Source organism: Neofelis nebulosa, chromosome 17 (assembly GCF_028018385.1).
Source record: "Neofelis nebulosa isolate mNeoNeb1 chromosome 17, mNeoNeb1.pri, whole genome shotgun sequence".
Lineage (NCBI taxonomy): Eukaryota > Metazoa > Chordata > Mammalia > Carnivora > Felidae > Neofelis > Neofelis nebulosa.
In genome coordinates this window covers 785459-798101 of record NC_080798.1, presented here as the reverse complement: position 1 = coordinate 798101, position 12643 = coordinate 785459, and the positions used below count along the sequence as shown (strand labels likewise).

Sequence of the window (12643 nt, the reverse complement as noted above, 5' to 3'; positions counted from 1 at the left end):
TCACCCATCAGGGTGTTTAGGGAGGTCCCTCCCCTCTGGCCAGTCAGGATTAACATCTTCTCCTGAGGCTTGTGCAGACCTGCAGCTGGCTCACAGCACCCCCACCCCCACCCCCACCCCCACCCCAGCTCCTGTCCGCCTGGGATTGTAAAGTCTCAGGCACACGCCAAAGTTTAGTCTTCCACCAAACACCCAAGTGGGATTTTTCAGCGCCTTCTCCCAGCATATCCCGCTCTCATGATGGGAGAATTTACACTTTGGAAATTGGCAAGCACTACAAAGCAGGGCTGCAGTTTTGTATTTCTGAATGCCTGGATGTAAGAAAGTGAAGACATAATGGTAAGAATGCACACTAAACTTACACATGTATGGTGTTTGGGGCCGTCACGTGTGCAGGACACAAAAGCAGCTGAGTGAAAATAGTGAAGAAATAGCCTAACACTGTTACTATGACTCCATACAGCAAAATGTCACACCATTTAAGAATGAGGAAAATTCGAATACATACCATTGTTGTATGCGTTTCTTATTTGTAAAGGAAAATGGAAATAGCCATAACTCATCGGAAAGATAACGGGCAAACGATATGAACAGAAATTGTACCAAAGGAGATAGACAGGTGGTAAAAAAACACACGAAAAAGTACTCAAAATCAACACCCCTAGGAAATGCAATGGCAACAGCACTACACACTTATGAAATGGGCTGACATTACAGACTGGCACTATCAAGTAGTGGCAGGGACTGGAGGCACTGGAACTCTCATACATGCTGGTGGGAATGCAGAACTGAAGTTTAGATCACATTTTGGCAGTTTCTTAAAAATATTAGCACTAACCTACCTGTGACGGGCATTGCGCTTTGAGTCACACCACAAGAGAAAGGAAACCTCTATCCACATAGAGAACGGTAATGAAAATTTTTAGAGAGCGCTTTGTTTACAAACGCCAAAACTCTAAGTAACCCAAATGGTCCAAACAGATGAATGGGTAAATAGTGGTATACTTCCAGAGAAGAAAATAGTAGCATTGCCTGGAAGGGACGTATACGCAAAGTGACCTCCAAACCTTAAGCAAGGGAAAAGGTTGAGAAGTCCAGCTTGAGGAGAAATGGTTTATTTACGGACTCAGGGACAGAAGCATGACTTTGGCACCCATAAGAGGAGTCGGTCCCTGCACCACCAACTCCAGGACGACCAGTTTTTACAGCCAAGGAGGCTGGGGAGTACCTGGGAGACTACTTGGGAAGTGAATGTTTCAGAACAAGCATCTGCCACAGGCACAGCTGGTACCAACAATGCTGGCTAGGCGTGTCAAAAAAGCTACCTCTCTGGACTATGAAACCAGTCTTGTATCTTGTCTTGTATCCTCTTCCTCTCTCGCACGATGGCCTTGAGACGTAAACACCAAAGAGGATATGTGAGTTCAGACACCTTTGGATTATTTTATGACAGTGACCTCTTGGACACAGGACACATGTGTTGATAGTGAAGAATTTCTGTACACACTGATCCTGCCCGGTCACTAGAACACCGGTGGATACATATTTATAAGCGATACACTCCACTAAGTGGCTGATGTCTCCTCTATTCCCTCATTACCCTATCTTCTAGATTACCAATTACAGTTCCCTTGCCCCTGTGGTGTAACACACGAATAGTGTGCATCAGGTCACATGGCTCCTTTGAAGTATTTGGGGTAGATATTCCACTCAACAGTGCCTGGCAGTATGTGGTATCAGCTGTGGACAAGCAAAATATTCATGTTGTCTCCACAACCACTGGAGATGGTTTCATAACCACTGGAGATGCTTCCTCTTCAGGGTGACCTCTGAGCACAGGAAAATTGCTGGCATCCACCACAGAAGCCAGATATACAACACAGGGGGCTGTATTATCCAGAACTGCCGTAACGGTGTCCGACACACGAGGTGATTAGACAACAGAAATTTACTTCCACACAAATCTGGAGTCTAGAAATTGGACATAAGGTATCAGCAGGGTCAGTTTCTTCTGAGGCCTCTCTCCTTGGCTTGGAGTTGGGGATTTCTCGGTCTTCAAATGGTCATCCTTCTGTACCACTATTTTCAGCTCCTTTTTTTCTAAGGACACCAGTCATACTAAGAGTACTAAGACTCCATCCTAATAACCTCACTCTCATTAAACTTCAACTTCATTCTCATGAAACATGCTATGTCTAACTACAGTCACATTCTGACATACTGGGGGTCACAACTTAAACATAGGAATTTGGGGTACACGATTCAGCCCACAACAAAGGTGTTGGGTCACAATGCGAATTCACACCCAAGCTGCACAGTATGGGTCGTAGTTATTTTTTATTTACAATTATCCAAGACACAGTAAGTTTGGGATGCAATGAAATCTGTTCACTTCTTCATGTTGGCAGACGCCAATTCTGCTCTCAACCCCTTTGAGTGAATACAACACATAAGGTTAAATGTAACTAAACAAAAAAGGCATTTATTAATGAATAAACCAGAGCAAAACGTGGCACCAAATTCCTGTGCTGGTGACTTGGGTGCTGCACACATTGATCACAAACATCAGGAGACCAACAACGTCCTAAGAGACTCAGCCTCTCTGCAAGACAACACCCCAAACTCAGTTCAGGTAGGAGGGTCAACACTGGGTCACATCCACGTCCTGACTTAGAAGGGAACAAGGAGTTCCAATTACCCACAATGTCCGTCGCCAATGACAAAGCGCAGAGGTCAGCATGCTTGAGCACGGTGCGTGGTGGCTGATACACATGATGGGAACCTGGCAAGTGGCAGGGGTGAAGTGACTTTTGCTACAGAAACTGGCAGTGATTTCAATTGAGCAATGACTCCAAACACAGCAAAAGCACAAGGCAGCTTCTGTATTTTTCTGAAATAGCTTCAAATTATGGTAAGTCACTCCCCTCTGGACATTCAGGTGAACAAAGTTCAACTCAGGTAGGTGTCTGCCTTGCAAACGGTTCTCCTCCACTGTGATTACACGAAGCAAGGAAACATCACCTTCTCTGCTACTTTAAATTCTTTCTGCAGTGTGACCTCTGAGCGTGGAATGAAGACAGATCACTGGACTAAAGGAATGGTCATGTACCTCACCCATGAGGCCCTGCTCCAAGGTGAATTCGGATTTCACAACTGTATCTTTGGTCAAAAGATTACCCATATTCTTCACATTTGTCTCAGCTCAGGCTGCTCTAACAAAATATCACAAAGGAGGGGGCTTGTAAACAAACAAGAAGTTTCCCAGTTGTGGAGGCTGTATATCTGACCTACCATTCCGCATATGGCCTGGTTCTGTGACTGGTGCACCAGCTTCCTGATTTATAGATCATCTTCTCAAGGGTCAGCACATGACTGATAGGGGAAGGAAACTTGCTTTAGAGATATTATGATATTAACCCCACTCATGAGTGTTCCACACTCCTGACCATTCTCTACTGAAATACCTCCCAAAGATATCACCTGTTAATACTATTCCATCAGAATGGGTATTCAACATAGAAATTTTAGTGAACATGAGCATTCAGGTCATCATGTTACCAATAAAGACATTTTCTACTGTGTAGTTTCTCATGTTGAGTAAGTCTGGAGATTTAGCTGAAAGATTTTCCAGATTCAGAGCCCTCCTAAGGCCTTTCTCCTGTGTGCACTCTTGCGGTGATAAATAAGAGCTGGATGACTGATAAAAGCCTTCCCACATTCACTGCACTCATAAGGCCTTTCTCCTGTGTGAATTCTCTGGTGTTTTATGAATGTCGATCTATACTTCAATGATTTCCCACATTCATTACACTTATAAGGCCGTTCAGCTGAGTGAACCTTTATGTGTGCATTGAGCGTAGTTTTTCGGGGAAAGGACTTGCCACATTCACTGCATTCATAAGGCTTTTCTTCAGTATGAACAATCTGGTGAGAACGGAGGAGAGAACGAGCAGTGAAAGCCTTCCCACATTCACTGCACTCATAAGGCTTTTCTCCAGTGTGAATTCTCTGGTGTGACATGAAGGAAGAATTAGAAGTAAAAGATTTCCCACACTGACTACACTCATAAGGACTTCTTTCAAGGTGACAGTGACGATGAATCCGTAGGGCACGACTATGACTAAAAGACATTCCACATTCATTGCATAGGTAAGGCTTTTCTCCTGTGTGAATTCTCTGGTGTTGAATGAATGTCGACTTATAGTTCAGAGATTTCCCACATTCATTACATTTATAAGGCCTTTCACCTGAGTGAAGTTTTATGTGTACATTGAGGCTATTTCTTCGGAGAAAGGATTTGCCACATTCGCTGCATTTATAAGGCCTTTCTCCAGTGTGAAGTCTCTGGTGACACTGGAGATCAGACCCAGAGAAAAAAGATTTGCCACATTCACTGCACTCGTAAGGCCTCTCTGTAGTGTGAACTCTCTGGTGATAACGGAGGGCAGAAGTAGCAGTAAATGATTTCCCACATTTACTGCACTCATAAGGCCTTTCTCCAGTGTGAACTCTCCGGTGTTCATGGAGGACAGAACTAGTGGTAAAAGATTTCCCACATTCACTGCACTCATAAGGCCTTTCTCCAGTGTGAACTCTCTGATGACACTGAAGGGCAGAACTAGTGGTAAAAGATTTGCCACATTCACTACACTCGTAAGGCTTCTCTCCAGTGTGAACTCTCTGGTGATAGTGGAGGGCAGAACTAGCAGTAAAAGATTTGCCGCATTCACCGCATTCATAAGGCCTCTCTCCAGTGTGAACTCTCTGGTGATTATGGAGGACAAAACTAGTGGTAAAAGATTTCCCACATTCCCTACATTCATAAGGCCTTTCCCCAGTGTGAATTCTCTGGTGAGAACGAAGGACAGAACTTGTACTAAATGATTTTCCACAATCACTGCATTCATAAGGTCTTTCTCCTGTGTGAACTCTCTGGTGTTTAATGAATGTCGCCTTACACTTAAAAGATTTCCCACATTCATTACACTTATAAGGCCTTTCACTTGAGTGAATCTTTATGTGTGCATTGAGGACGTTTCTTCGGAGAAAGGACTTGCCACATACATTGCACTGATAAGGCTTTTCTGTACTGTGACCTCTGTGATGATAATGGAGGTCAGAAGTAGAGAAAAAAGATTTTCCACATTCATGGCACTTATAAGGCCTTTCTCTAGTGTGAACCCTGCGATGATAACGGAGGCCAGTACTGGAGATATAAGACTTCCCACATTCCATGCACTGATAAGGTTTTTCCCCTCTGTGAGTTCTCTGATGATAACTGAGAATAGACATAGAGGTAAAACATTTTCCACAGTCACCACACTTATAAGGCCTTTTTCTAGGTTGAACCCTGTGACTAATTAAAACTGAACTATGGCTAAAAGATTTTGAACATCCATTGCAAACATAAACATTTTCTCCACTGTGCCCTCTCTGGGGATGAATAAGCACAGATTTGTGACTTATGGATTTCCCACATTTGCTGCAGGTGTACTGCCTGGACCCAGTGTGAGCCCTTCCATTTTGACTAAGGACAGACCTTTGCCTAATGGATTTCCTACCTTTGCCAAACTCCTGATGTCCTTCTGCAGTATGGAGTCTCTGGTGGATAGTCAATAAAGATTTGTACCTGAATGTTCTCCCACATTCACTGCACACAAAACACGCTCGTCCAGGCTGCATACCCTGATCCTGAGCAGGTGTATGCTCGGGACCAAAGGCTTCCTTGCATTTTCCCCAAGTGTAATGACTACTCTGTAAAGTTTCCCTGCACTGGCTGATTGTGCTTGGCTTTTCTCCAGTATGAGTGGCCTCTTGCTGCAGATGCCCTGAGCCAGGCATGAAATCCTTCTGAACCTCTATACATGTAAAGCGCTTTTCTAAATCATGAAATCCATATTCCTTCACAAAAGAGGCCGTGTCCACACTACTTCTGAATGGTTTCTCTCCCGTATGCTGGTCCGGCTGCTGCTGAAAGTTTACGCTGAAGTAAAATCGTTTTCCACATGCCCCACACCTCAACAGTTTCTTGCTGCTTGGTTTTCCCTGGTGCTCACCCAGGCGGAAAACATCTCTCAAGACCGGACCGCACATGTCACAAGGGTGGGTCTTCCGGGAAGACAGAGCTGCCTTGGGCGTGCTGGCCTGTGACACACCTACAGAAACGCTCTGTTCAAGGGGTGCCTCCGCATCTTCTACTCCACAGCAGCAACCTGAACGCAAAGAAACTCTCATGAAATACGTGGTGACTACAGTGAGGGGTAAGCCCGTCACACATATGCACCTGTCTCGTGTAGGCACGAGTTGAATAGATGCTGTTCCAGACAGTGGAGTTGGAATTCAGGTGAAGGAGTGCCTGCTCTGCGTTACTGGGCCCCTAAAGTCAAAGCATTGTGGACCGCTCACTAGAAGGATACAAATTTAGGATGTGACACAAGGAACACAGCCGGAATCTAAACCTTTCATCTCTTCCCACAGCTTTGTGTAGGACCTTTCTGGCTGCTGATGTTTCGCTGAACAGAAGAGTGTGAGAAAATCCATTCACAAGACATTTGCTGCTATTCACGGTCAGTTTAAGGACACTGAACATCTCATGGCAAAATGTTCAGGGGTGAATATTACGGTAAACAGAAAGTCCAGCGAGAGAAATGGGTGGGATGCGGAGGCCCGAGAAACAGCAATTACCCCTGCGCTGAAGTCACAGGACTACCAAAGGAGTAGAACACACAAGTACACAAACTCTCAATAGTGAAGAAGGAAAGACAGGAACGAGGTGTTGCCTTTGACAATGGCACCAAAGTCTGGTTGAACAAACAAAGTTGCCTAGTGTGAGCTGAATACAGTCCTGATAGCACACCTTCCCCGGCTGCCATTCACCGGAAATGGTCCCCCTGTGAAGCCACATGGTCATGTCTGCATCATGTCCGTCCTATGCTACACAGAACACTCTTTTCCTGTAAGTGCTAAGTGAGCAACTACAGGACACAGGGAGGGTAGAAATAATGTAGGAAAAAAAGTAGATGGCCAGGGGTATTCCAGAGCTGCCCTGCACACAACAGACTCAGAAAAGTATCCTATGTGACTGATGTTGACAGGACTGTAGAACAGGAGATGCCATCTTTCACACCAACAAAAATCAATTCAACAGCTGTCTATGAATGACTTGAGACTCATAGGGCTCAAGGGCCCAATTGAGACGGACTACTATACTGTGCAGCATAAAAGAAAGCAGAAGCACGAAGAAAGGATGGCTGGAGACTATTACCAGAGACACGAAGAGATGGGTAGGAAACGAGCTGGGGCATCTCTAACAGCCACAGGGCAGATGCTACTGCAGTCCCTGCGCAGGAGACGCCAGCTGCCTGCTCCAGGGGACACTTGCACCAAGTTATCCAAATCCTCAAGGCCAAAGCACTCTTGAGAAAGAAGTTCCAAGCTGAAGGCAGACATTTGTGATTTTAAACTCTATTACGAAGCTGTAGTAATCAAAACAATATGCTACTAAAACATAAAACAGCACTAAAGCATAAAAACAGACCAGTGCAACGGAATAAAGAGCCCGGAAAGAAACCCACACATCTACAATCCATTAATCCTTGACAATTATGCCAAGAATACACTGGGGAAAGAATACTCTCCTCTCGGGAATCTGAATATCCAAATGACAAAACAATGAAACTGGACCCCCATCTTCCAGCACTTGTGGAAATGAACTCTAAATTGAATAAAGACTTAAACACAGGACATCAAAACCTAAAACTCCTAGGAAAAACGTATGGAAAATCCTACTTAATTCCTGTCAATGAGTTTTTGAATGTGACATCAAAAGCATAGACAAAAAGCAAAAACAAGTACCACTGTACAAAATTCAAAAGTTGCAGCAGAGCCAAAGAAATACACAAGAGGGGCACCTGGGTGGCTCAGTAGGTTGGGCGTCTGACTTCGGCTCAGGTCATGATCTCACAGCTCGTGAGTTCGAGCCCCACGTCAGGCTCTGTGCTGACAGCTCAGAGCCTCAAGCCTGCTTCAAATTCTGTGCCTCCCTCTCTCTCTGCCCCAACCCACTTGCATTCTGTCTCTGTGTCTCTCAGAAATAAATAAACAGTAAAAGAAAAAAAAGTCAAGAGGTAGCATGTTGGTGAGGATGTGGAGGAAAAAAAACCCCTTGAACATTATTGCTGGGAATATAAATAGGCAAGTTATGGAAAATATTAGGGAAGACCCACAAGAAAATTAAAAATAGAACTACCATATGGGCCACCGTTGCCATTCCTAGGTATGTATCGCAAGGAAACAAAATCAGAAACTCCACAAATGACCTGCACTTGCACATCCCCCGCAGTATTATTCACAATAGCCAATATATGGAAACACCATGAAGTGTGGTGAGTGTTGTTTTCTTTAAGGTTTATTTATTCATGAGACAGAGAGAGTGTGAGTTGGGGAGGGGCAGAGAGACGGAGGGAGACACAGAATCTGAAGCAGGCTCCAGGCTCTAAGATGTCAACACAGAACCTGATGCGGGGCTTGAACTCACTGACAGCGAGATCATGATGTGAGCTGAAGTTGGAGGCTTACCCAGGCGCCCTTAAGTGTGGTGACTGTTTAAAGTGACAAAGAAGGGGCACCTGGCAGGCTCAGTGGTGGCATACCGGACTCTTAATCTCAGGGTTCAGAGTTCAAGCTCCACTTTGGGCACGGAGCATACTTTTAAAAAACTAAAATACATAAATAAATTGTATTTTAAAAATAAACGAATACAGTGACAAAGAACATTTAGGACACACACATAAGTAAATAATAGGTCATTAAAAAAAGAAGGCAACACTACCACTTGCCACAACATGGATGAACCTCAAATACATTATGCTAATCAAATAAGCCATACAGCAAAAAACAAATCCTGTATGATATCCCTTATAGATATTCTTTAAAAAAAGAAAAATCAGGGGCGCCTAGGTGGCTCAGTCAGTTAAGCATCTGACTTTGGCTCAAGTCTAGATATCAGGGTTCCTGAGCACAGCCCCGCATCAGGCTCCCTGCTGTCAGCAGAGCCCACTTGGGATCCTGTCTCCCTCTTTCTTCGCCCATTCCCTGCTGGTTCTCTCTCTCTCAAAATAAATAAATAAATAATTAAAAAAAAAAATCGCACACCACCAGAAGGTAGAAAGCTAAAAGCTAAGGAATGGGGGAAATGGAGAGATCCTGGTCAGGGGAACACATTTCCCTTTATAAGATGAGTAAGTTCTGGGCGCCTGGGTGGCCCAGTCTGATAAACATCCCCCTCTTGATTTCGGCTCAGATCATGATCTCACCATGGCTCAATGCTAAGCATGAAGCCTAGTTGAGATTTTGTCTTCCTCCCTCAGTCTGGCCCTCCCCTGCTCACACGTTCTCTGTCTCTCAAAATAAATAAAAAACAGTAAAAAAAAATTCTTTAAAGCTAACTAAGTTCTAAGGACCTAACAGCATGTTGACTACACTTGTGAATACTGTACTGTACGCTTGGAATTTGCTAAGGGAGTAGATATTAAGCTTCTCACTAACCACAAAAGGTAATTATGTCAACTAATCGGTGTGTTGACTACCTTCTATTTGGAACTAGTTTCCTAATGTATAAGCAGATCAAATCCTCACGTAATACACTTTCAAAATGAAATCTTCCTGGTCAGTTCATACCTCAACGAAACGGAAGGGATGGGGGCAGGTAGAAGAAGAGATGTAAACACCACCAAAAGAACCATACAAGACAGTCTTGAGAAGTAGCCCATAGTCCTCATAAGTACGACCCAGTCAATCCTTGCAATTTCCGGCAGAGGCAGGCAAGGAAATGTCAGCCAAAAGAAGGTATCAAAACAAGGGCCATAGAAAAGGCATGGATCTCAACACAGTGACCCGGTGGGTCAGAGGGTAAGTAAGGCACAATCCATTAGCGTCACTGACTGACTACTCTTTTACCCTATGAGGATTCGGCACAGAGAGCACTGGAACAGCAGGGGAGATAAAAGGGCACACCAACATCCCAGCCTTAGCAACAAATGCAACCACCACGGAAGCTGGGGGAACAAGCAGGGCCCACAGTCCACACCCAAGAGGTACAAAGCATCCCCTAGGGAATGGGCAGTTGGGGGCTAAAGCGGGAATACAGAGCCCAGTCCAGGTCACTGGGGAGGGTGAGGGCCTTACCCAGGGAGGATATAAGTGTAAAGTTCTCCAGCATCACGTCATAGTACAGCCGTCTCTGAGCCTCATCAAGAAGTCTCCATTCCTTCCAGGAGAAGTAGATGGCAATGTCCTCAAAGGTCACACCACCCTGTCATGAAACGGACAGATGGCACCATGAACATTCTCTCTCGGAGAACCCACAGTCTAAACCCTGACACATACACCCCATTCTCCCCAGCCACCCCAGCTCCTACCTCAGAATAAAGACCAGGTCCTGGTGTCATTAATGCCACCGTCTCCTCACCAACCCACCAATCACTGTGTTCGGTCCTCAGCAATAACAGGCAGGGGGTGCACAGATGCAATCTGCGGGGGCCAATCTGGGTTTGGCCCCCCAAGCGCCATCCTTTCTGCCTGGAAATTCCCGTGGAGTCTCCCCGAATGTGCCCTCAAACACAGACAATTATGGACCCACCTCGACCAGTCAGTCTCCAATCCCAGGGCCCTGAGACCCTAAGCTCACACTCACACTCCCTCTCCAAGTGAACATGACCCTGTAGTCTGCATCTCCCTCACACCTTCAGACCCCACAGTTGCGCCCCCACAGCTTCCTGCCCCACACCAAAGGATGCCCCCTTGACTCACACTGGTACCTGTCACATGACACCCAAAGGATGTGTGACAAATTCAAACAGGGTCCACTACAACCCCAGCTCTCTCGTGGATCCCACCAGAGGGAAAGCCTCAAATGCGGCTGAGAAGTCCCCCTCGCCTGCCGGGGATCCTGGCTTCAGGGACACACACCCACAGCCACGTAGCCGTTTCAGATACTCCCAGTCCCTCTAATACTTCTGTGCTGCCCATGCTGTCCCTCCAACAGTCACAACCCTCCACTCTGCACTGAACCTTTGTGAAAAGCCCAGCCCTAAAGGTCTCCCTGCCAGGCACAGAGACTCACAAGTGACCACACTGGCCCCACACCTTATCCATCAGCAAGACTGTGAAACGGCCCGGACACCAGAAAAGCGCACCACAAAGCTCTGGTGAAGCCCTACACCACTGATCCCTGTCACCTTGCCGCAATTACTCCTAGGTGTCCTCAGCCATCTCTTGTCCCATCATGCCATGGAAGCCTTACCCACCCATCCATCTGCCACATCTTTCTCTCTCCTTCGCCTGTGCCCGCGCTGCCCAGCAGCCCCAACCAGGCGCTGAGCCAGGGAACCACTCTTCAGCACACCTCACTAAGGCCCTCTGACCTACTGATAGCACTGCCCCCCTAGTCTGCACCCCGTCCTCAATGTGATCCAAACCTCCGCCGGGGCCACACAACTGCCCTCACTTTTCAAAGTTTCCATCCTGAAACCTGCCCCGGTTTCCCGGGTTTTCCTGTCGCGCCCCCACTGGATGACGTCACTCACGCCTCTCTGAACATCTAAGACTTAACGACGTCCAAGCAACTTGGGAGATCTCCAAGGACAATCAACCTACTGCCACCTACCGTCCAGCTGATGGGAGCGTCCACCCCTTCCGCTGCTAGGACCGCTGAGAATTAATAACGGGAAACCTCACTAAAAGGGAGTCGGGAGGACGCAGCTGGGGGAGCTCTCACGCACTACCGCCACGATCAGTGCAGACCCGACAGGACGACACACTCGAACTTGGACTGGGAAACTACCTCCTCTACTAGCCCAGAGGGGAAAAGACAGGCTTTCGGGACCACCCCACCCACAGCTCAGCCAATGGGAAGCCACTATACTTTCAATTCCCAGTTTACTCTCACGGACTTGTAGATGTTAACAGCCTTCCCAACGTAGCCCCTTCCCCTTTAAAAAAGCCTACCTCTCTCGTGTCCTCCGGACTGGCCTACTGTTGAGCCTCAGCTTGCTTGTTCCAGACTGCGGTGCTCTTTCGTTCTCAAAGAAACTAGTTTTGCCCGTCAAATAACTGGCAGATTGTACTTCAAAGGACCAAAGCCCCCAGGCATTCCGGGACCCCTCCCTTTCTCCTGTCACCTGCAACACCCCAAATTTGCCTTGGCCCTTCTCAAACCCGGGGCCAAAATTCAACCGCTTCGCTGACATCCACGGTGACCCTTCTGGCCCGTCAACGATGACATACACTCGCGCAGGCACCCCCTCCTGCGCTCCCTGCCCCCTCTGCCCCCCACCCCTGCAATCTGTCCTCTCCGCAGCCAGATTGGGCCTATCTATTTACACCTGGGTTACACCGCCTTGCACACCGCCAGCACGGATGGACTGGTCAGGCAGCCAGGTGACAGGCCTCACGGGCGCCGCTGCACCTTGCGTTCGCTGAAAGAACCGAGACCTGCCGTGCCCCGCTGGTGGCGCAGGCCCCCTGCAGCCCCGCACCAGCCGGCCCCTCCCCTGCAGCCCGCTCCCGCACCCCGTCACGCCGGCGCTCAGACGCGGGGACCCCGCCCGCGAGCGCCTCCCCGGCCCGGACACCGGGACCTGGG

General features: G+C 47.2%; 2 protein-coding genes across 6 annotated transcripts in view; both read right to left on the bottom strand.

The window, feature by feature from the left end:
* The window catches only part of LOC131498964 (zinc finger protein 256-like), a 259197-nt gene that overhangs the window by 114531 nt on the left and 132023 nt on the right, over positions 1–12643 (bottom strand). The gene's annotated exons all lie outside the window — the stretch shown is intronic.
* Positions 1–12643, bottom strand: part of LOC131498962 (zinc finger protein 345-like) — a 64659-nt gene that overhangs the window by 21062 nt on the left and 30954 nt on the right. For 2 of the 5 annotated variants that reach the window (XM_058706553.1, XM_058706551.1), the window contains exons 2-3: positions 10186–10312; positions 506–6212 (exon numbers count right to left, since the gene is read on the bottom strand). In XM_058706553.1, the coding sequence (XP_058562536.1) occupies positions 3634–6212; positions 10186–10219 (2613 nt within the window). In that variant the 5' untranslated portion in view covers positions 10220–10312 and the 3' untranslated portion in view covers positions 506–3633. Of the gene's footprint in view, positions 1–505; positions 6213–10185; positions 10313–10418; positions 11222–12643 lie in introns of those variants that run through there. The other 3 variants (XM_058706554.1, XM_058706555.1, XM_058706552.1) reach the window with 2 other exon arrangements.